General features: G+C 42.1%; 1 protein-coding gene across 3 annotated transcripts in view; it reads left to right on the top strand.

Annotated features, from left to right (window-relative positions):
* Positions 1 to 713: 713 nt before the first annotated feature.
* Positions 714 to 23709, top strand: part of LOC115561310 (alpha-2-macroglobulin-like protein 1) — a 37611-nt gene continuing 14615 nt past the window's right edge. For 2 of the 3 annotated variants that reach the window (XR_003979894.1, XM_030381268.1), the window contains exons 1-15: positions 715 to 905; positions 17406 to 17586; positions 17993 to 18149; positions 19570 to 19622; positions 19993 to 20013; positions 20276 to 20444; positions 20594 to 20678; positions 20799 to 20922; positions 21237 to 21351; positions 21446 to 21561; positions 21700 to 21864; positions 22161 to 22397; positions 22521 to 22584; positions 22955 to 23100; positions 23353 to 23502. Coding sequence is in view for 2 of the 3 variants with exons in the window: in XM_030381268.1 (XP_030237128.1) it covers positions 829 to 905; positions 17406 to 17586; positions 17993 to 18149; positions 19570 to 19622; positions 19993 to 20013; positions 20276 to 20444; positions 20594 to 20678; positions 20799 to 20922; positions 21237 to 21351; positions 21446 to 21561; positions 21700 to 21864; positions 22161 to 22397; positions 22521 to 22584; positions 22955 to 23100; positions 23353 to 23502 (1860 nt within the window). In the remaining variant the exon portion in view is untranslated. Of the gene's footprint in view, positions 906 to 17405; positions 17587 to 17992; positions 18150 to 19569; positions 19623 to 19992; positions 20014 to 20275; positions 20445 to 20593; positions 20679 to 20798; positions 20923 to 21236; positions 21352 to 21445; positions 21562 to 21699; positions 21865 to 22160; positions 22398 to 22520; positions 22585 to 22954; positions 23101 to 23352; positions 23503 to 23709 lie in introns of all 3 variants that reach the window. The other variant, XM_030381269.1, reaches the window with a different exon arrangement.

The following is a 23709-nucleotide window of genomic DNA, read 5'->3' as shown; positions in this document are numbered from 1 at the left end:
TGTGTGTGAGTGTATTTGTTTCTGTGTATGTGTGTGTGCATGCCTGCATGGTTAGGGTGTGTGATGGGATGGTGGGGGGAGGGGGAATCAACAGATGGTAGATTAGAAATGTGCTCCATACATGTTTAATATGAATTCTGCTGGGGCAATGAAAAAATGAGGAGGAGGAGGAAGAGGAGGAGGGGGTTAATATTGATTTAATACAGATTTCATCACCCCAAATTGGGAAGGCAGATTTTAATGAGCTCCTCCCTAGATAGAAGAAGGAAAAATAAGAAACCTGAATAACTATCCCTGCAGCCCGCCAGCGGTGCTGCCCTCCACTGACCACCTCTGGAACTGCAGTCGGCTGCTACCAGGAGCAGGCGGCCCGTACTCAGGGTCATTCCTGTTGAAGGGTCGCTGGCACGTTGCCATTTGTTATCCCACCACGCATTACATATAGCTCATTCAAATTGCAAACGCTTTTTCTAATGTACTAAGAGAATCTGTACATCTTCATCCCTGTGAAATCTTGCTAATTTAAAAAAACATTTACTCAAAGCAAGCCTTGACTGGCTTCTGCATGGATTCATACTGCGGGGGGGGGGGGGGGGTTAAGGGGGGAATGGACTTTTGCTTTTTGTTCTTTTGGACTTCCCCTAAATTCGACCTCTCATAGGGACTAGGGAGGAGGCAGTGGTCCGCCTGATTTCGGTGGGAGTGGCTGGATAGTTAGTATAAATATATTTATACTATAGTATAAATAGCCTGATTAAAGTCATACTCTGAGCGGCTGGACCCCCTGTGGCCAGATTCTGTTTGGTGTGTTCCGCAGAAAGCAGCATCATGGCAACTGTCCTACTGTGCGTGCTGGTTTGGACAGCGTTTGCCTGGTCTCCAACCCGCGCCCACCTCAACGAAACGTAAGTATGCACACTTAAGGCAGGTCCGAGGATCTGGGTTTATGCAGCAACGTTAGAAACACACGTAGCGATATAAGATATTTCGTTACAAAATCCATTGCGGGGCAACACTGGCGGAACTGGAACATAGACATGGGGTGGCAAAGGGTCTCGGCAAGGGGGCATGAGACGACAGTACGTGGGAAGAACCCAGGCCTCCAAGACTTATACAACAACACCGGTTTTTGTTGCAAGGGGTTACGTTAGAGGGGAATGGGCCTAAGATTACATTTCCAAATCTTCACCTTCAGTTCATTTTCTAGTTTGTTTTAATGCTTTGAGAGGCTTGTGGACATAGTGGCGGTTTAATTTTTTTTACAAACACAGTTTTAAGAATAAAAGGTTCGGGGGGCAGCTGGGGTGGCAAGGCTCTAAAGTGCCCCCCCCCTGTAGATCCGCCCCTACTTGTACAACACTAATGCTGCTACGAAATCGTGCACTCCCAAGCAGGTTGGTGTACATCACGCACGCACGCACATTTGAATAATTTATTTGAATCCACCAAATTACATTCAGTACAGAGAAAGGATTAAAATATTAGCTAACAAGATAATAAGCTTTGATACTCAAGGATACAAGAAACATCACCTGTGCCACAGAGCAAGGCATGCCTATTGTAGCTGAAATATAACAGAATTTGGCAGTTTTTTACCTCTGGTTTTTGAGAGCCCTGCCAGTCCAAGCCCACTGACTGTGAGTTTGTGGACTTGCCCCAAACTGCCAAAGATTAATACTATCAATTTGCATTCATAACCTATGTCTCTGATCCTTGTACTGATGGGCTGGGGTCTCATTTATAACCGTTGCGTACGCACAAAACGGGGCTGAAATTGGCGTACGTGACTTTCCACGCCAAGGTTGTGATCTATAAAAAACCAACTTGACGGGAATATGTGCGCAGCCCTAAGCAAACTCTGACCCATGCGTACGCATGGTTTGGAGGAAAAGGAGAATTTGCGACACAGATGGTGTGGTTAGTGGCGGTTTTAGGCACGGGCGAACCGGGGCGGCATATTTGTGGGGGGCGGCAAATCACATGGGGGGCGCCACGAGAAGTATAAAAAAAAATGCGCTGCGCAGCGGTTATCAATGAAGTAGGCCTACGACATAATATTGTGTGGGGAATAGGTATTTTGGCGGCTGCAGGCGCACACTTGCTCGTATAGACGGAGTGAAACCCTCACTGAAGTCCGTTGGTCTGATGAAACCCCCCCCCCCCCCCCCCCCCCCCCCCCCCCCCCCCGTCAACAATCGCTGCCCGGGGCGGAACTGGACCTAGGATCGCCACTGGGTGTGGTGGTGAACTGAAGTCAGACCGAAGAATTGTAGAGTGAGAAGAACGATTATGTTTTATCATCGCCCTTCATAAATTTAATTTCAACCCGTATCATGCGTTAAATCTATGTAATCAGAATAATTTAAGTCAACTGTGTTATAACTCCAGAAACATCTCCTTAGAATATAAAAAAAAAAAAAAAATCTCTATATTTAATCCCGTCACTCCATACTGTCCACTGACGGCGCGACTGCATGGAATAAAGCATCCGTCCAACATGTGTCAATAACATAATATTTTTATGTGACACTGTAAACACATAATCAAATGTCAATTAAATCCCAAGTGTGGAAAACCAAGCCACACTCCTCATCAGAATCGTTGTCCGTTACTCTTGATGCTTTTCATGACAAATCAGGCATTAAAAAGGGGTTATGTTCAAGAACATTTTACGTGGATGATTACAAACTGATTATCCAAGGTGTTCTCGGTCAGTCTTATTACCGTAACCCTATACATGCAGAGGTGAGCGCCGTGGTTAATGCTGCACCATCTGGCACTTCTGGCGGACCATGCAAATGACAGGATTCGGAGGGAGATACCGTGGTGAAGTTAGTTTGAAGTTGGATATTCGACGGATATTCGGCCATTCATTTCCTATGGAAAATTACTTTTTGCTCAATAGCTTCCGAGTTATAGGACCCAGAGGCCCCAGACCAATGTTGACTAGTCCTACTAAGTGGTACTAACAACACACACCTCACTAAAAAATAATATTTTGCTCCTCCTATTTTATTTAAATTTTTTAAGAATCCCATTCATTTCCTATGGGAAATTACTTTTTGCTCAATAGCTTCCGAGTTATAGGACCCAGAGGCCCCAGACCAATGTTGACCAGTCCTACTAAGTGGTACTAACAACACACACCTCACTAAAAAATAATATTTTGCTCCTCCTATTTTATTTAAATTTTTTAAGAATCCCATTCATTTCCTATGGGAAATTGCTTTTTGCTCAATAGCTTCCGAGTTATAGGACCCAGAGGCCCCAGACCAATGTTGACCTGTCCTACTAAGTGGTACTAACAACACACACCTCACTAAAAAATAATATTTTGCTCCTCCTATTTTATTTAAATTTTTTAAGAATCCCATTCATTTCCTATGGGAAATTGCTTTTTGCTCAATAGCTTCCGAGTTATAGGACCCAGAGGCCCCAGACCAATGTTGACCTGTCCTACTAAGTGGTACTAACAACACACACCTCACTAAAAAATAATATTTTGCTCCTCCTATTTTATTTAAATATTTTAAGAATCCCATTAATTTCCTATGGAAAACGGCTTTTTGCTCAATAGCTTCCGAGTTATAGGACCCAGAGGCCCCAGACCAATGTTGACCTGTCCTACTAAGTGGTAATAACAACACACACCTCACTAAAAATTAATATTTTGCTCCTCCTATTTTATTTAAATTTTTTAAGAATCCCATTCATTTCCTATGGGAAATTGCTTTTTGCTCAATAGCTTCCGAGTTATAGGACCCAGAGGCCCCAGACCAATGTTGACCTGTCCTACTAAGTGGTACTAACAACACACACCTCACTAAAAATTAATATTTTGCTCCTCCTATTTTATTTAAATATTTTAAGAATCCCATTCATTTCCAATGGGAAATTGCTTTTTGCTCAATAGCTTCCGAGTTATGGGACCCAGAGGCCCAGACCAATTTAGACCTGTTCTACTATGTGGTACTAACAACACACACCTCACTAAAAATTAATATTTTGCTCCTCCTATTTTATTTAAATTTTTTAAGAATCCCATTCATTTCCTATGGGAAATTACTTTTTGCTCAATAGCTTCCGAGTTATAGGACCCAGAGGCCCCAGACCAATGTTGACCAGTCCTACTAAGTGGTACTAACAACACACACCTCACTAAAAAATAATATTTTGCTCCTCCTATTTTATTTAAATTTTTTAAGAATCCCATTCATTTCCTATGGGAAATTGCTTTTTGCTCAATAGCTTCCGAGTTATAGGACCCAGAGGCCCCAGACCAATGTTGACCTGTCCTACTAAGTGGTACTAACAACACACACCTCACTAAAAAATAATATTTTGCTCCTCCTATTTTATTTAAATATTTTAAGAATCCCATTCATTTCCAATGGGAAATTGCTTTTTGCTCAATAGCTTCCGAGTTATGGGACCCAGAGGCCCCAGACCAATTTAGACCTGTTCTACTATGTGGTACTAACAACACACACCTCACTAAAAATTAATATTTTGCTCCTCCTATTTTATTTAAATATTTTAAGAATCCCATTAATTTCCTATGGAAAACGGCTTTTTGCTCAATAGCTTCCGAGTTATGGGACCCAGAGGCCCCAGACCAATGTGGACCTGTCCTACAATATGGTAATAACAACACACACCTCACTAAAAATTGATATTTTGCACCTCCAATTTTATTTGAATTTTTTAAAAATCCCATTCATTTCCTATGGAAAACGGCTTTTTGCTCAATAGCTTCTGAGTTAGGGGACCCAGAGGCCCCAGACCAATTTAGGCATGTTCTACTATGTGGTACTAACAACACACACCTCACTAAAAAATAATATTTTGCTCCTCCTATTTTATTTAAATATTTTAAGAATCCCATTCATTTCCAATGGGAAATTGCTTTTTGCTCAATAGCTTCCGAGTTATGGGACCCAGAGGCCCCAGACCAATTTAGACCTGTTCTACTATGTGGTAATAACAACACACACCTCACTAAAAATTAATATTTTGCTCCTCCTATTTTATTTAAATATTTTAAGAATCCCATTCATTTCCTATGGGAAATTGCTTTTTGCTCAATAGCTTCCGAGTTATAGGACTCAGAGGCCCCAGACCAATGTTGACCTGTCCTACTATGTGGTACTTACAACACACACCTCACTAAAAATTAATATTTTGCACCTCCAATTTTATTTGAATTTTTTTTTATTTGAATTTTTTAAAAATCCCATTCATTTCCTATGGAAAACGGCTTTTTGCTCAATAGCTTCCGAGTTATAGGACCCAGAGGCCCCAGACCAATGTTGACCTGTCCTACTAAGTGGTACTAACAACACACACCTTGTTAGTACCACATAGTAGGACAGGTCAACAGGTCAACATTGGTCTGGGGCCACTGGCTCCTATAACTCGGAAGCTATTGAGCAAAAAGCAATTTCCCATAGGAAACTAATGGGATTCTTAAAATATTTAAATAAAATAGGAGGAGCAAAATATTAATTTTTAGTGAGGTGTGTGTTGTTAGTACCACATAGTAGAACAGGTAAACATTGGTCTGGGGCCTCTGGGTCCTATAACTCGGACAACACAGTCTCACTCCGAGAACGTCAAATACCGACTGTTGGCAAAGGCCCTTTAGCGTCGGTGACTGACGGGAAAGGTACCCTTTTTATTCGGTCGGTGACGGTAAAGGTACCCTTCGGCGTCTTCTGCATACGGAATGGGGGGTGCCTCACTACGTCTCTAATAGACGATGTGAGCATCTTTCCTATTGGATAGTTTTTTAGGATATTCTTCTGTGAAAATGGCGGACATACTTTTTATCCTGGGTGGAAAATATGATATTTTAGAATAGTTACACCATTAAAAGTGTTTATGTAAACATTTTTAGCGAGAAATGTGCATTTTACTTTCATAATCGTCGTTCGGCGAATGTGAAGGATGTTTGGTTTGATAGATATGACGAAGAATATTTCATCGGGCGATAATGGCCGGCGTACAGGCATCCCGGGCTCACGAAAATAGGTGACACTGTCACGTTATTTAATCTATTGAAACGTGATCAGGTACACGTATTTTCTAAATGTTCGTGTCAAAAAGCAAAATTTTCAAACTCATGCATATCAATTGGAAGTATTTGTCGTGATTTGTCACTAAGCACGACTTCCATCTAAGGTTCTGTCCGGGAGCTTTCTCCCTATTGTCCCTTAAGGAGCTCCGTACAGAACATTTATTGTTAAAAATTGTCTGTGATAACTAAGAATATGACAGCTTTTCCAGTCTCACCAATATGCGCACAGATCGCACGGTTTGACACTTTCAAGATGCGTGCAGTAGCCTACATACGCCAAATGACCATTTCGTGTGCATACGATACGCAAAACCCAGCATTAACTACTGCGGAGGGCGGATACGTCCATTTCGCGTGCATATGATACGAAAAACCCAGCATTAACTGAATGGGAGATGCAATATTTTAGGACAGATTCACCATTTAACGTGTTTCTAATGACATTTCTAGCGAGAAATGTACTTTTCCCTTGAATAATCCTCAGTCAGTGAATGTGTATGATCTTTATTAATCTTTATTATCTGAATGGGAAATGCAGCTCACGTGTTTCCTGCTTTTGTGTTATTAAACCGTTACTTTATGTAACTTTTAATGATATCATCTTGTTAGAAACACGTACGTTTTCGTGAACACTGGATTACGTCGCATTTCAACATAAAATAGCGTGTTATACACACACACACACACACACACACACACACACACACACACACACACACACACACACACACACACACACACACACACACACACACTGCATTTCGCTGCCAAATAAATAAATACTAAGGCAGAATAAAGAATAAATTAATTCATTATCATTCAACTTCAACATGCGTTATTACAGTATAGTGGTGGAGGGATGACGTGTGTTGGCCAACCCGGAAGTGAGCGTCGCCCTGGGTTCCCTTGACAAAAAGCCAACGGGTTTTTCCATTTGATTTTGGATTATTGCAGAAAAATTAGCATCTTTGAAGCACCTCCTCAAAAACTGAAAATAAATAAAAATAACTGTGCTCCAAAGAAAGAAATGTAAACCAATGCATTCCGAATGGGAGTGTTTCTCCGATTTTTCCATGCTACACAGAACGAAATGTAAACCCATGCAAATAAAGACTTTATGGTCATAATCATTTAAATATCATTAATCTCCTGAGGGTGGTATTCTATTTTTTTCAACGGGGCTGAATCCAGTCACTTGACCGTCATGGTTGCTATGGTGGTTGCTATCCACCAGCCCCTCTAATCCTTACATGGCTCTAAAAACCACGCGGCAAATGAGCTGCCGTGATTTGTGTTGTTTTTGTCGTAAACTAGTGTCCGATGGTTAAAAAATAGACGGATATTCCAAGGTATCCTTAAAAGGCAGCTTGGATGTTTTTATTTTCTGCAGTTTAGACTTCTTCTATAACCTATTTTTGAAAGCAAAACACCAAGCTCATTGATTTAACGAGGCAGGGTTATTTGTTTTATTTATTAAATAAATATTTATGAGAGGTCATTCCTTCTCCTGAGTTTTCTTCCTATTTATGTCTAGTGTACAACCCTACTGTCCACAAGCATCACCCCCCCCCTCCCCATATGGATTTGGAGAATTGTTGCCACGTCCCAGTGGTGGAGGTATCATATATATGAAAGAGGGCATTCAATTATACTACAATGATCAATTAGGAGGCCGAAGCCCTAAAGGAAGTGATGCAATAGGTGACTGGGTCGACGACATTTAAGTAAGCTTTACTTTGAGGTCTCTTATATATCAAAGGGGGTCTCAAAGGACGCATACGCTTCAACCTGTGGCTCCGGTCCTACAGGAAATGACTCAGCAAGTGCTCCATCTCGTTGCACCTGCACCCAGCGGCTCGCTTGCAAGATTTTGGCCTGAAGTTATTCCCAGACCTACACCGTAGCCATCCAACCTGCATGTCTGAGAATCAGGCCTCTCTTTAATAATGACAAAATGTATGAGAGAAATACACATTAACTTTTGACTCATAAGCGGCGTGGTGCCGGCTCCTTTTGACCTTTTGACCCCAGACTTCTGGGGGAATAGCTGAATCAATTCATTAGTCAATCAAAAGCATGTAAATATCTTCCCGGTGACGTAAGAGGGAGAACAAGGTGTCCTTCAACATCTACGCTTCCAGGCGATTGCAACGGTGCCACACATGAGCATATTCGAACATGTTTAATGGTAGTAATTAGCTGTCGAAATTGGAGGCCTTAATCAATAATGAGCAGCTATTGATTTGCTTCCCGATAGAAATTTGTGACAAATGACATGTTATTTAGCCTCTACACGTTGAGTTGAGTCCAATGACACCAAGTATGACACTCTAGAAAATGGTAACATGTATTTTACATGGTACACCTAGGTCTAGGACATTATCTCGGTGTAGCAAGAGGGCGAGCTTGATCTCATTGGACTCAGCTTAACGTGTAGATGCTAAATAACATGTAATTTGTCAAAAATCTCCATCGGGAAGCAAATCTATAGCTGGTCATTATTGATAAAGGCCTCCAAAATCGACAGCTAATTACTACCCCGAAACATATTCAAATATGATCATGTGTGGCACTGTTGCAATCGCCTCGAAACGTAGATGTCAAAGGACACCTTGTTTGCCCCGTTACGTAACCGGGAAGATATTTTCATACTTCTAATGAATTGATTCATATTTTAAGGTTCTCGGAGTGATACTTTAAGCGGCTGCAGCAGAAGTGTTGAGACGAAAGATGATATCAAGACATTTATAGAATATTCACATTCACATTATGATTCTTCGTCATAACATCCGACCAAACATCCTTTACAGTCACCAAGCGAGGATTATGAAAGTCCAGGCCCCCCCTTCCGGCACTCAAGGTCCGACTGGGCCAAGTTTAGGGCAGGAAGGGCCCCCCATTCCGGCCCTCGGGGTCCGACCGGGCCAAGTTTCGGTGCGGGGGTCCCAGTTAGGCCTTAGAATAAGGTATTCAAATTTCAGGGCGGTAGGACCTTCCTATCTCAAAAACTGTTTTTCCACCACATTCTGAACCATTAGGTCTTGCAGGTAACACATCTGAGGGGCTTTGTCCTTTAGGCCGAAGCCCTAAAGGAAGTGATGCAATAGGTGACTGGGTCGACAACATTTAAGTATGCTTTACTTTGAGGTCTCATATATATCAAAGGGGGTCTCAAAGGACGCATACGCTTCAACCTGTGGCTCCAGCCCTACAGGAAATGACTCAGCAAGTGCTCCATCTCGTTGCACCTGCACCCAGCGGCTCACTTGCAAGATTTTGGCCTGAAGTTCTTCCCAGACCTACACCCTAGCCATCCAACACGCATATCTTAGAATCAGGCTTCTCTTTAATAATGACAAAAAGCTATTAGAGAAATACACATTCACTTTTTGTTATCTCATAAGCGGCGTGGTGCCGGCTCCTTTTGACCTTTTGACCCCAGACTTCAAAAACGTGGCCACAGGCCAGCTGTGACTACACACCTTAAGCCACAAATGTACACCTCCATCCCACAAAAAATGGGGACTAGAAACTAACCTCTGTCTTATGTACATTTACCGTACTGTGGGAGGTCACGCCCCTTTTCCGGCCTTTTCGAGATAGCTAGGGATGCTAAAATGTTTACACACATTTCCCGGGGCCCCGAGAACGACATATCCGAGATTTGGAGTTCTAGCCCTTAGAGAAAAAAAGTTTTCCCAAATGGACTGTCATTTGGACAAAGCCCCTCAGAAGTGTTACCTGCAAGACCTAATGGTTCAGAATGTGGTGGAAAAACAGTTTTTGAGATAGGAAGGTCCTACCGCCCTGAAATTTGAATACCTTATTCTAAGGCCTAACTGGGACCCCCGCACCGAAACTTGGCCCGGTCGGACCCCGAGGGCCGGAATGGGGGGCCCTTCCTGCCCTAAACTTGGCCCAGTCGGACCTTGAGTGCCGGAAGGGGGGGCCTGGACTTTCATAATCCTCGCTTGGTGACTGTAAAGGATGTTTGGTCGGATGTTATGACGAAGAATCATAATGTGAATGTGAATATTCTATAAATGTCTTGATATCATCTTTCGTCTCAACACTTCTGCTGCAGCCGCTTAAAGTATCACTCCGAGAACCTTAAAATATGAATCAATTCATTAGAAGTATGAAAATATCTTCCCGGTTACGTAACGGGGCAAACAAGGTGTCCTTTGACATCTACGTTTCGAGGCGATTGCAACAGTGCCACACATGATCATATTTGAATATGTTTCGGGGTAGTAATTAGCTGTCGATTTTGGAGGCCTTTATCAATAATGACCAGCTATAGATTTGCTTCCCGATGGAGATTTTTGACAAATTACATGTTATTTAGCATCTACACGTTAAGCTGAGTCCAATGAGATCAAGCTCGCCCTCTTGCTACACCGAGATAATGTCCTAGACCTAGGTGTACCATGTAAAATACATGTTACCATTTTCTAGAGTGTCATGCTTGGTGTCATTGGACTCAACTCAACGTGTAGAGGCTAAATAACATGTCATTTGTCACAAATTTCTATCGGGAAGCAAATCAATAGCTGCTCATTATTGATTAAGGCCTCCAATTTCGACAGCTAATTACTACCATTAAACATGTTCGAATATGCTCATGTGTGGCACCGTTGCAATCGCCTGGAAGCGTAGATGTTGAAGGACACCTTGTTCTCCCTCTTACGTCACCGGGAAGATATTTACATGCTTTTGATTGACTAATGAATTGATTCAGCTATTCCCCCAGAAGTCTGGGGTCAAAAGGTCAAAAGGAGCCGGCACCACGCCGCTTATGAGTCAAAAGTTAATGTGTATTTCTCTCATACATTTTGTCATTATTAAAGAGAGGCCTGATTCTCAGACATGCAGGTTGGATGGCTACGGTGTAGGTCTGGGAATAACTTCAGGCCAAAATCTTGCAAGCGAGCCGCTGGGTGCAGGTGCAACGAGATGGAGCACTTGCTGAGTCATTTCCTGTAGGACCGGAGCCACAGGTTGAAGCGTATGCGTCCTTTGAGACCCCCTTTGATATATAAGAGACCTCAAAGTAAAGCTTACTTAAATGTCGTCGACCCAGTCACCTATTGCATCACTTCCTTTAGGGCTTCGGCCTCCTAATTGATCATTGTAGTATAATTGAATGCCCTCTTTCATATATATGATACCTCCACCACTGGGACGTGGCAACAATTCTCCAAATCCATATGGGGAGGGGGGGGGTGATGCTTGTGGACAGTAGGGTTGTACACTAGACATAAATAGGAAGAAAACTCAGGAGAAGGAATGACCTCTCATAAATATTTATTTAATAAATAAAACAAATAACCCTGCCTCGTTAAATCAATGAGCTTGGTGTTTTGCTTTCAAAAATAGGTTATAGAAGAAGTCTAAACTGCAGAAAATAAAAACATCCAAGCTGCCTTTTAAGGATACCTTGGAATATCCGTCTATTTTTTAACCATCGGACACTAGTTTACGACAAAAACAACACAAATCACGGCAGCTCATTTGCCGCGTGGTTTTTAGAGCCATGTAAGGATTAGAGGGGCTGGTGGATAGCAACCACCATAGCAACCATGACGGTCAAGTGACTGGATTCAGCCCCGTTGAAAAAAATAGAATACCACCCTCAGGAGATTAATGATATTTAAATGATTATGACCATAAAGTCTTTATTTGCATGGGTTTACATTTCGTTCTGTGTAGCATGGAAAAATCGGAGAAACACTCCCATTCGGAATGCATTGGTTTACATTTCTTTCTTTGGAGCACAGTTATTTTTATTTATTTTCAGTTTTTGAGGAGGTGCTTCAAAGATGCTAATTTTTCTGCAATAATCCAAAATCAAATGGAAAAACCCGTTGGCTTTTTGTCAAGGGAACCCAGGGCGACGCTCACTTCCGGGTTGGCCAACACACGTCATCCCTCCACCACTATACTGTAATAACGCATGTTGAAGTTGAATGATAATGAATTAATTTATTCTTTATTCTGCCTTAGTATTTATTTATTTGGCAGCGAAATGCAGTGTGTGTGTGTGTGTGTGTGTGTGTGTGTGTGTGTGTGTGTGTGTGTGTGTGTGTGTGTGTGTGTGTGTGTGTGTGTGTGTGTGTGTGTGTGTGTGTATAACACGCTATTTTATGTTGAAATGCGACGTAATCCAGTGTTCACGAAAACGTACGTGTTTCTAACAAGATGATATCATTAAAAGTTACATAAAGTAACGGTTTAATAACACAAAAGCAGGAAACACGTGAGCTGCATTTCCCATTCAGATAATAAAGATTAATAAAGATCATACACATTCACTGACTGAGGATTATTCAAGGGAAAAGTACATTTCTCGCTAGAAATGTCATTAGAAACACGTTAAATGGTGAATCTGTCCTAAAATATTGCATCTCCCATTCAGTTAATGCTGGGTTTTTCGTATCATATGCACGCGAAATGGACGTATCCGCCCTCCGCAGTAGTTAATGCTGGGTTTTGCGTATCGTATGCACACGAAATGGTCATTTGGCGTATGTAGGCTACTGCACGCATCTTGAAAGTGTCAAACCGTGCGATCTGTGCGCATATTGGTGAGACTGGAAAAGCTGTCATTTTCTTAGTTATCACAGACAATTTTTAACAATAAATGTTCTGTACGGAGCTCCTTAAGGGACAATAGGGAGAAAGCTCCCGGACAGAACCTTAGATGGAAGTCGTGCTTAGTGACAAATCACGACAAATACTTCCAATTGATATGCATGAGTTTGAAAATTTTGCTTTTTGACACGAACATTTAGAAAATACGTGTACCTGATCACGTTTCAATAGATTAAATAACGTGACAGTGTCACCTATTTTCGTGAGCCCGGGATGCCTGTACGCAGGCCATTATCGCCCGATGAAATATTCTTCGTCATATCTATCAAACCAAACATCCTTCACATTCGCCGAACGACGATTATGAAAGTAAAATGCACATTTCTCGCTAAAAATGTTTACATAAACACTTTTAATGGTGTAACTATTCTAAAATATCATATTTTCCACCCAGGATAAAAAGTATGTCCGCCATTTTCACAGAAGAATATCCTAAAAAACTATCCAATAGGAAAGATGCTCACATCGTCTATTAGAGACGTAGTGAGGCACCCCCCATTCCGTATGCAGAAGACGCCGAAGGGTACCTTTACCGTCACCGACCGAATAAAAAGGGTACCTTTCCCGTCAGTCACCGACGCTAAAGGGCCTTTGCCAACAGTCGGTATTTGACGTTCTCGGAGTGAGACTGTGTTGACTCGGAAGCTATTGAGCAAAAAGCAATTTCCCATAGGAAATGAATGGGATTCTTAAAATATTTAAATAAAATAGGAGGAGCAAAATATTATTTTTTAGTGAGGTGTGTGTTGTTAGTACCACATAGTAGGACAGGTCAACATTGGTCTGGGGCCACTGGCTCCTATAACTCGGAAGCTATTGAGCAAAAAGCAATTTCCCATAGGAAACGAATGGGATTCTTAAAATATTTAAATAAAATAGGAGGAGCAAAATATTTATTTTTAGTGAGGTGTGTGTTGTTAGTACCACATAGTAGAACAGGTAAACATTGGTCTGGGGCCTCTGGGTCCTATAACTCGGAAGCTATTGAGCAAAAAGCCGTTTTCCATAGGAAATGAATGGGATTCTTAAAATATTTAAATAAAATAGGGGGAGCAAAATATTAATTTTTAGTGAGGTGTGTGTTGTTAGTACCACATAGTAGGACAGGTCAACATTGGTCTGGGGCCTCTGGGTCCTATAACTCGGAAGCTATTGAGCAAAAAGCCGTTTTCCATAGGAAACGAATGGGATTCTTAAAATATTTAAATAAAATAGGAGGAGCAAAATATTATTTTTTAGTGAGGTGTGTGTTGTTAGTACCACATAGTAGGACAGGTCAACATTGGTCTGGGGCCACTGGCTCCTATAACTCGGAAGCTATTGAGCAAAAAGCAATTTCCCATAGGAAACTAATGGGATTCTTAAAATATTTAAATAAAATAGGAGGAGCAAAATATTTATTTTTAGTGAGGTGTGTGTTGTTAGTACCACATAGTAGAACAGGTAAACATTGGTCTGGGGCCTCTGGGTCCTATAACTCGGAAGCTATTGAGCAAAAAGCCGTTTTCCATAGGAAATGAATGGGATTCTTAAAATATTTAAATAAAATAGGGGGAGCAAAATATTAATTTTTAGTGAGGTGTGTGTTGTTAGTACCACATAGTAGGACAGGTCAACATTGGTCTGGGGCCTCTGGGTCCTATAACTCGGAAGCTATTGAGCAAAAAGCCGTTTTCCATAGGAAACGAATGGGATTCTTAAAATATTTAAATAAAATAGGAGGAGCAAAATATTAATTTTTAGTGAGGTGTGTGTTGTTAGTACCACATAGTAGGACAGGTCAACATTGGTCTGGGGCCTCTGGGTCCTATAACTCGGAAGCTATTGAGCAAAAAGCAATTTCCCATAGGAAATGAATGGGATTCTTAAAATATTTAAATAAAATAGGAGGAGCAAAATATTAATTTTTAGTGAGGTGTGTGTTGTTAGTACCACATAGTAGAACAGGTAAACATTGGTCTGGGGCCTCTGGGTCCTATAACTCGGAAGCTATTGAGCAAAAAGCAATTTCCCATAGGAAACTAATGGGATTCTTAAAATATTTAAATAAAATAGGAGGAGCAAAATATTAATTTTTAGTGAGGTGTGTGTTGTTAGTACCACATAGTAGGACAGGTCAACATTGGTCTGGGGCCACTGGCTCCTATAACTCGGAAGCTATTGAGCAAAAAGCAATTTCCCATAGGAAACTAATGGGATTCTTAAAATATTTAAATAAAATAGGAGGAGCAAAATATTAATTTTTAGTGAGGTGTGTGTTGTTAGTACCACATAGTAGAACAGGTAAACATTGGTCTGGGGCCTCTGGGTCCTATAACTCGGAAGCTATTGAGCAAAAAGCAATTTCCCATAGGAAATGAATGGGATTCTTAAAATATTTAAATAAAATAGGAGGAGCAAAATATTATTTTTTAGTGAGGTGTGTGTTGTTAGTACCACATAGTAGGACAGGTCAACATTGGTCTGGGGCCACTGGCTCCTATAACTCGGAAGCTATTGAGCAAAAAGCAATTTCCCATAGGAAACTAATGGGATTCTTAAAATATTTAAATAAAATAGGAGGAGCAAAATATTTATTTTTAGTGAGGTGTGTGTTGTTAGTACCACATAGTAGAACAGGTAAACATTGGTCTGGGGCCTCTGGGTCCTATAACTCGGAAGCTATTGAGCAAAAAGCCGTTTTCCATAGGAAATGAATGGGATTCTTAAAATATTTAAATAAAATAGGGGGAGCAAAATATTAATTTTTAGTGAGGTGTGTGTTGTTAGTACCACATAGTAGGACAGGTCAACATTGGTCTGGGGCCTCTGGGTCCTATAACTCGGAAGCTATTGAGCAAAAAGCCGTTTTCCATAGGAAACGAATGGGATTCTTAAAATATTTAAATAAAATAGGAGGAGCAAAATATTAATTTTTAGTGAGGTGTGTGTTGTTAGTACCACATAGTAGGACAGGTCAACATTGGTCTGGGGCCTCTGGGTCCTATAACTCGGAAGCTATTGAGCAAAAAGCAATTTCCCATAGGAAATGAATGGGATTCTTAAAATATTTAAATAAAATAGGAGGAGCAAAATATTTATTTTTAGTGAGGTGTGTGTTGTTAGTACCACATAGTAGAACAGGTAAACATTGGTCTGGGGCCTCTGGGTCCTATAACTCGGAAGCTATTGAGCAAAAAGCAATTTCCCATAGGAAACTAATGGGATTCTTAAAATATTTAAATAAAATAGGAGGAGCAAAATATTAATTTTTAGTGAGGTGTGTGTTGTTAGTACCACATAGTAGGACAGGTCAACATTGGTCTGGGGCCACTGGCTCCTATAACTCGGAAGCTATTGAGCAAAAAGCAATTTCCCATAGGAAACTAATGGGATTCTTAAAATATTTAAATAAAATAGGAGGAGCAAAATATTAATTTTTAGTGAGGTGTGTGTTGTTAGTACCACATAGTAGAACAGGTAAACATTGGTCTGGGGCCTCTGGGTCCTATAACTCGGAAGCTATTGAGCAAAAAGCAATTTCCCATAGGAAATGAATGGCCGAATATCTGTCGAATATCCAACTTCAAACCAACTTCACCACGGTGAGGGAGATGGTCTTTAGGGACCATAACAATTTATTGGTAGGCTACATAAAAATATGTAACTTTATGTCAGACCACTTCTTTTTTTAATTCTGGGACTGTGCGCTACTGCGCTCCTTGCTACTGACAGAGTACACTGCTGCAGCAACGTGTTGCCACTCACTCTGCTTTTTGTTGTTGGCGATCCCAATCCCGTGACCGCCGAAAAAAACTACTTTTCGGGCCTCCATCTCACCCACAAGTGTCTCCACTTCAACCTCCGTGAAATTTCGCTTTTTTGCTTTTCTAAGTAGGCCTACTTCTGCCATTGTTTCCGACAATACATAATACTTGCATCTGAGTCTGTTTTATATGCAGATCGAATTCATGAGGTCATTTGCATTGACCATTTATGGTTAAAAAGGGGCGTGTACAGGGCGGAACGTGAAGCTGATTCAGCTGCGCACACTTGTAGGCAGTCTGTGATTTATAAAGCAAAGATTGCGTACGGTGTGCGTACGGAGGTTTTATAAATCTGAATATTTTTTGGCGCACGCAAAACTTGGCTTCTGGGCGTACGCACATTTTTAGTAACGATCCCACGCACAGTTTTATAAATGAGACCCCTGGTATTTGGTTATTTTGTCATAAAAGGCTATGTCCATATATAGGTCAAAGACACAACCTACCTCCATCAACAGCTCCTCCCTCCTATCTTTAGCCAGAAAAATAATATCAGGGTTGTCAGGAATGTTTTTGAACACATCATTAGTACTGGTGAACCAATCTGCCATTACAAGGGAACGTTTGTACATAGAAGCATTTGAGTGTTTTTTCCTTTGCATTGCTTGCAATCAAGTCCACCAAGGGATATGCTTTTGGTTATACCAGGGTGTAAAAGTTTTGCCAGACAGAAATAACAATGACTCAAGAATAGTAGGTACAATTAATACAAAGACCAAAACATCTAAGCACACGAACATATCCAATAATATAGTTATATTTCATACGTAATCAGTTGTAATATTAATCAGATGGGAGCATCAATGAAGAGAAATCCCGTTAATATTGACCACAGACATCACAATCCCCGCTCCTCCTCCTCTCGTCAGCATCTACGCCGTGACTGTGAGCTCCAGGGTGACCGGAGGGGCATCTGAGACGCTGTGCGCCCACGTCCTCTCCTCCCCGGAGCCGCTGGCCCTCAGGGTGACTCTGGAGGCGCAGTCCGGGAGCACCGTCATCCTGGAGGAGACGGTTTCCACGGATTACTACGGCTGCTCCACCTTTCAGGTCTGCTCCTCTAGTAGAGAAATACCAACAAATGACTTCATTATTTAAACTAATTTCAACGGAGCAGGGTTTTATCCAAAGTCCCATTCATCATCAGTAGTCTAGACCCCCCCCTACTACCCCTACTAACCACTGTAATGTAACCACTAACGCATAGATAACCAAGTTTAAGAGTAACTACAATGTTTGGGGTTCCCTGGCTCTTCAATGTTACGTCATGTTGCGTAACGTGGTATGTGGTGGTTATATGGGTGAGGTTGTACCAGTACATGAGCCCTGTATGGGGCCGGCGTCCAGGTACTGGTGTCGGGGTCGGGGCGTCCGTCATCAGAATGTATCTCAGTGCATCGTTGTTGTACCTCAAAGCTACGTTGAGCCCTTGATGATGGGGCGGGTGGTGTTGCAGGTTCCCATTGTGACCAGCAGCACGGTGGCCACGGTCAATGTGACCATCCAGGGGGAGAGTGCCGTCATGAGCAAGGAGACCAAGGTCCTCATCGCCCCTCCAGCCTTCCTTCATCTGATCGTGACGGACAAGCCGCTCTACAAGCCTGGACAGACTGGTACACATGTGCTCACCCCGTCACAAGCCTCCAGCCTACAGGGAGAGGGAAACACTGTATTGCAGTAGTCACAAATTTTGCTCTGCATTTTTTGTTTACTGCAATAAATAGGTTGGATCAAAGCGTAGGCTTTTGGGCTTCCGTGAACCTGGAAATTATATTTGTGTTCTCTTGCTGTTGTGAAAGGAAAACCAAAAGTCTGTTTGAGCTAGTCCCCGTCCTTCATCAATACATAGACAATGCCTCCTAGCCACTTCTGGCAGACTCTTATTCTTTCATATTGCTGTTCAGCCTTTCACCGTCTCCACCCACAACAACCTGAGGGGGGTGGGCATGATAAGAACTGTTGTGTATTTAACAGGAACTTTGGACCAGGATTAATCCATATCACTTAGAAACCCACTGCATCGTGTTTCATCTGAAAGGCCTTTAAGGGGAACTTTGGACCAGGATTAATCCATCACTTAGCGACCCACTACATCGTGTTTAATCTGAAATACCTTTAAGGGGGAACTTTGGACCAGGATAAATCCATATCACTTAGAGACCCACTACATCATGTTTAGTCTGAAATACCTTTAAGGGGAACTTTGGACCAGGATTAATTCCATATTGCTTATGCCCCTTTTCCACCGACAGTACCAGCTCAACTTGCCTCGACTCGGTCCGCCAAAATTAGTTACCTGGTGTCTGGTACTTTTTCAGTCTCACCTCCGTCGAGGTTCCAAGAGACCTGATCTGATCATACCGTAAACAGCCTACTGATTGGCCAGAGTTACGCCACTGGCCGAATAATGATGAGCGCGACGTCCAAGCCTGACACCCGACACCCGACAACCAACACCCGGTATCTTTAAATACTAGCATCAGCGTTCAGTCAAAAATAGTGATTGATTATTGAACATGGCAGAATCAGCGCGCAAGAGCACGCGTGGACCGTGACAGAGGTGGAGACACTTCTGTGCATAACCCTGTCTGATAATGTGTCGCATATATGTCGCAGTTTCGTGCATGCGTGCTATGACGACCCGCCCACGTTAAAGAGATACTTTCGAGATGGAAACACAACGTGCCTGAAACCAAACCAAGTTGTGCCACGCTAAGTCATGGCAAGGTGAGCTGGTACTGTTGGTGGAAAAGGGGCATTAGTGACCGTCTACATCATGTTTCATCTGAAATACCTTTTAAGGGGAACTTTGGACTAGGATTGATCCATATCACTTATGGATAGAGGGGTTTCATCTGAAATACCTCTGAGGGTTTGGTTTCCTTGAAACCAAATTGTTCTAGTTTTGATTATTGTTTTATTTGAAAATAAGGCTGTCCTTTAAATTGATTGTGATCACCTTTGACTCATGTGCATTCTGAATGTCCACACTTGAATATATATTTGAATACACCTGAATTTATTTATTTGTAGTCCAGTTCCGGATCGTCTCCATGGACGCTGGCTTCATCCCTTTCAATGAGCTGGTACGTGATGTCCTCTTATTTACAATCCTTCATCAAACTGGAACCTGAGAGCCATGAATTGTTCCTGTCAGTCAAACTGAACCCAGCCGCCCTCCAGACGGGGAGTGGAGGCTGAGCTCTCTGGTGCGCTCTCCATTACCTTCCATACTACTATTCTTTTGGTGTCATTATGTAAGAATTTCCTATTGATATGTCATATAAAAAGGTCTTTATGATTATAATTACTCAGCTAAAGATAATATGAAGGAAAATACTTTTGTGAGTAAAGAATAGATAATACAAATAGTATGATAAGGCCATACAAAGCAAGAAATGTATTTATGAAAATAAATATAAAATGACTAAAAACGTCCTTCCCGTTTATTTGCAGTATAAAACAGTTGAGCTTCAGGTAAGAACTCTTCAAATGTACTACATAAAACATTTTTCTACATTTTGGTGTATATATATTTCAATATATTTCAATAGTTTCATTCCAACCATTGATAAAAAAAGGTATTATGCACCACCGCAAATCTCATGGACTTTGCATAGGAGGGAAATGGAGTAATCTTGGGGGCTTTAAATAATCAGTTGCATCTGTAAGTACAGCAATACCAGCTCGATTCGCAGTGATTTGGTACATGTCTCCATGTCTTTCACTTGATGCCAAGGACCCCAACAGAAACCGCATCGCGCAGTGGCTGGATAGGGCCGCCGTCAGTGGCATCCTGGACCTCTCTCACCCCATGAGTCCAGAGGCCGCCCAGGGACCCTACACCATCACCGCCTGGACGGAGAAAGGAGAGAGCACCTCTCGCTCCTTTGACATCAAGGAATACGGTCTGCCCCCGACTGCAACAAATACACACACGTGCACACACGTACTGGTACTACACAGTAAATGTTGTTTTAGAAACATTTTGAATCAGATGGATTTTATTAGGTGGTTTTTCATGCTTGGATAATGATACTTAATCTTGTCCTTTCAGTTTTGCCAAAATATGCCGTCAACATTAGACTACCTAATGTCATAAATATTTTACAACAAGAAGTCCCCATACAAATTTGTGGAAGGTGAGTGTCCACAATGCAGAATTCATGGAAAATGCCCTTGAGTCCCATCATGCCTGTGGTCATCATTGCTTCCTCCCACTGTTAATCCACCAATGCCTTGCGAGGCGCTCCTTCTGACAGATACACCTATGGAAAGCCTGTCCTTGGGTCCATCAAGGTGGTAGTTTGTAGAGAGGGCCAGGGCCATTTTGTACGGCGTTATCCTGTCCCGCAAGAAGACATCTGTGTGACATCACAACTGCAGGCAAGTGGCAACTAGACCTTGCAGCCTAGGGGGTTGGCTGGCAGTTATGTGACTCGTAAATACTTCCTACATGAACCCGACTTATTCTAGACATTTTTAAATATCATCCGATGCATGGGGTAGTGTTGGGGTTATTTTGGGTTAGGTAAGTCGAACATTTACAGAAATTATCACTCAAGTAGAAATATTACTCCGCTTATTTGTCATTTGCCTCATATATATTAATGCTGCTTATATGTGTTCTAGATCTTGATCTATTTGGTTTCAGAAGGTGTTGGCTAACCTTCACACCACTTTTTCGTTCTATCTCCCAGACGGACAGAACGGGCTGTGCAGCGCACTTCATTAGGGTATCAGAATTTGGCCCAAGAGATAAAATGTACCGGGACATGTTTGAGGTGACGGCTGAAATGGAGGAGTATGGCACTGGTAGGTTTATGAATGAAATAATTAGTTGTTTTGCAGACAAAACAAGACATTAGTGTTGGTGTCAAATAATGACCGTTGCCTGTATATTTTGTAGGGGTGATCATTCAAGCCAGTGGCCAAACGCCCTTCTCTGTTAATGTCAGAGAACTCACATTTGAGAATGTTGCAGATAATACTGCCTATAAGCCAGGGATCCCATTCGAGGGCAAGGTAATGGATATTGGCCATGAGCCATCAAATTAAATCTATATATATATATGTATGTACTGAATGTACATTTTTTTTATCTTTGTTTGTTTTATAAATATTTAAAACTTGTGTGTGTACGTTTCCTTCCTTGGGTTCCAGGTCAAGCTGACTGGAATAGACAGGAAGGCGGTGGGGGACGAGGTGGTATATCTATACGTGGACGTCAATGCAGCGTCGTACAACCTCACGCTTCTGACCCAAGACAACGGCATGGCTTCTTTCTCCCTGGACACCTCCCTGTGGAAGAACAGCGTGGTTCTTACGGTTTGTCCTTGTGTCTGTATGTTGTATCGTTGACTTGCGGCAAGAAGGTCCTGGGTGCAAAAGCATCTGGGTCCTGGTTTTGTATGTTCTCCACGTGTTCACATGGGTTTCCCCTGGGTGAGCCAGTAACCTCCAACACCAACACCTCTGTGGGGTCAAGGCCCTGTCAGTGGACCTCCCAGAGAAGCTGTTCAATCAGAAGATTTTTCCCAGGGGGACACTCAATGCTTTCTGTATTTAAATAACTTTTTTTTTAATTTTAAAGTTGACATGTGTTGTAATATCTCCTCCTTTAGGCAAGCTCTAGACCCAAGGAAGAACAGCAGTCATTTGTGCGTGGGGAAGCCCTGCCTGCACACCCCTCGGCAGTACTGACCATGAGGCCGTTCTACTCTAAGAGCAAGAGCTTCGTGAAGATCTCAGCCAACGGCCACAAGAGCCTCTGTGAGGGGCAGTCCCAGGTGGGCGCCCAGTACATCATCCAGGGCGAGGAGCTTAGGCCGGGGCAGGAGGAACTGCCCTTCTACTACACCGTGAGTCAGCGTTGTAAACACTTTACACAAACACTTCAACGCTTTGCTTTATTTATAAAAAAAACGTGTAATTTGGGGATATATCTCTGGCGTTAGCACTTTCTCCCTCCCTCTTTCGATTAGGTGATGTCCAAGGGTGCAATAATGAGGTACGGCCATCTTCCAGTTGCTGTAAAAGAAGGAATCGGTAAAATATCCTTCTATAGATGTTCAAATAATAATTAATGTGCAAGTCCCACTCATGAAGCTTCTCTTTCAGAGAGGACCTCTCCTATTGGCTCCACTCCCTTGCTTGATAGCGTGACGGGCGTTTTGGAAACGTTTAACAACACCCCTGCACCACTCATATGAAACACAGCCTTTCTAAAGCTGTTAAGACTTTGGCCTTTCAAATAATTAAAAACTTTTTTAGAAGAATGTATCAAGGATGTGGCATAACATTTATCATTTGAAATATTATTGCTGCAAAGCTTTCTGAATTATTCTTTAGTAGACCTTTTTTATATTGCTGCTACTAGCCTCTCCATGCCTTATTCTTCCCCTTCCCTCCGATCTAGTCAACAAAGGAGTGCTATCCATCCCCCTGCTTGGAAAAGCTGCCCTCAGCCCATATGCCCAAGTGGTGGTGTACACTTTGATGCCAAGTGGGGAGGTGTTGGCGGATAACAAGGACTTCCCAGTGGACCAGTGCTTCGAGAATAGGGTGTGACAGGCTAAACATCAATCTGAAATGGCTGACAAAGCTTTTTGTCAAATTGAATTTCATGGTGACTTTACTGTGCCCTTTAAAGTGTAACGTTATGCTAAGACCAAACCCAATGAAAATTATTTAACATGACAATGCAAGGTGTGGTTTCTAAATGAGCATACATAAAGACAGCAATAGGAACTGATCAGAATGGCCATTAATACATGGTATTGTTACTGCAACCCTTTTTTGTGTTGCTATCTCCAGGTGAAGCTGGAGTTCTCAGCAGATCGAGAGCTGCCTGGAGGAGAGACCTCGTTTCGCCTGGAGAGCCAGCCAGGATCCTTGTGCTCCGTCAGGGCGGTGGACCAGAGCGTCCTTCTGCTGCAGCCGGATCAGGAGCTCAGCGCTTCTTATGTACGTTCTCACACTCTTACCAAAGACATAGACTCCATCCCAGGACAACCAGTGATGATGACCCAGCTCAAAGGATGATTAATAAGGGTCAGATATTGTTTTTTCTATTTAAGGTACTATGGAAAAGCGTTTTTAGGGCAATCCCATTTCGTAAACCATGGGGTTTGCATCCAAAAGTGAACAGCAGTCTGTCGACTGTTTACTTTT

Source organism: Gadus morhua, chromosome 16, assembly GCF_902167405.1.
Source record: "Gadus morhua chromosome 16, gadMor3.0, whole genome shotgun sequence".
NCBI classification, from domain to species: Eukaryota; Metazoa; Chordata; class Actinopteri; order Gadiformes; family Gadidae; genus Gadus; species Gadus morhua.
Note: the sequence above shows the minus strand (reverse complement) of the source record. Positions and strands in the feature narration are given on the sequence as shown.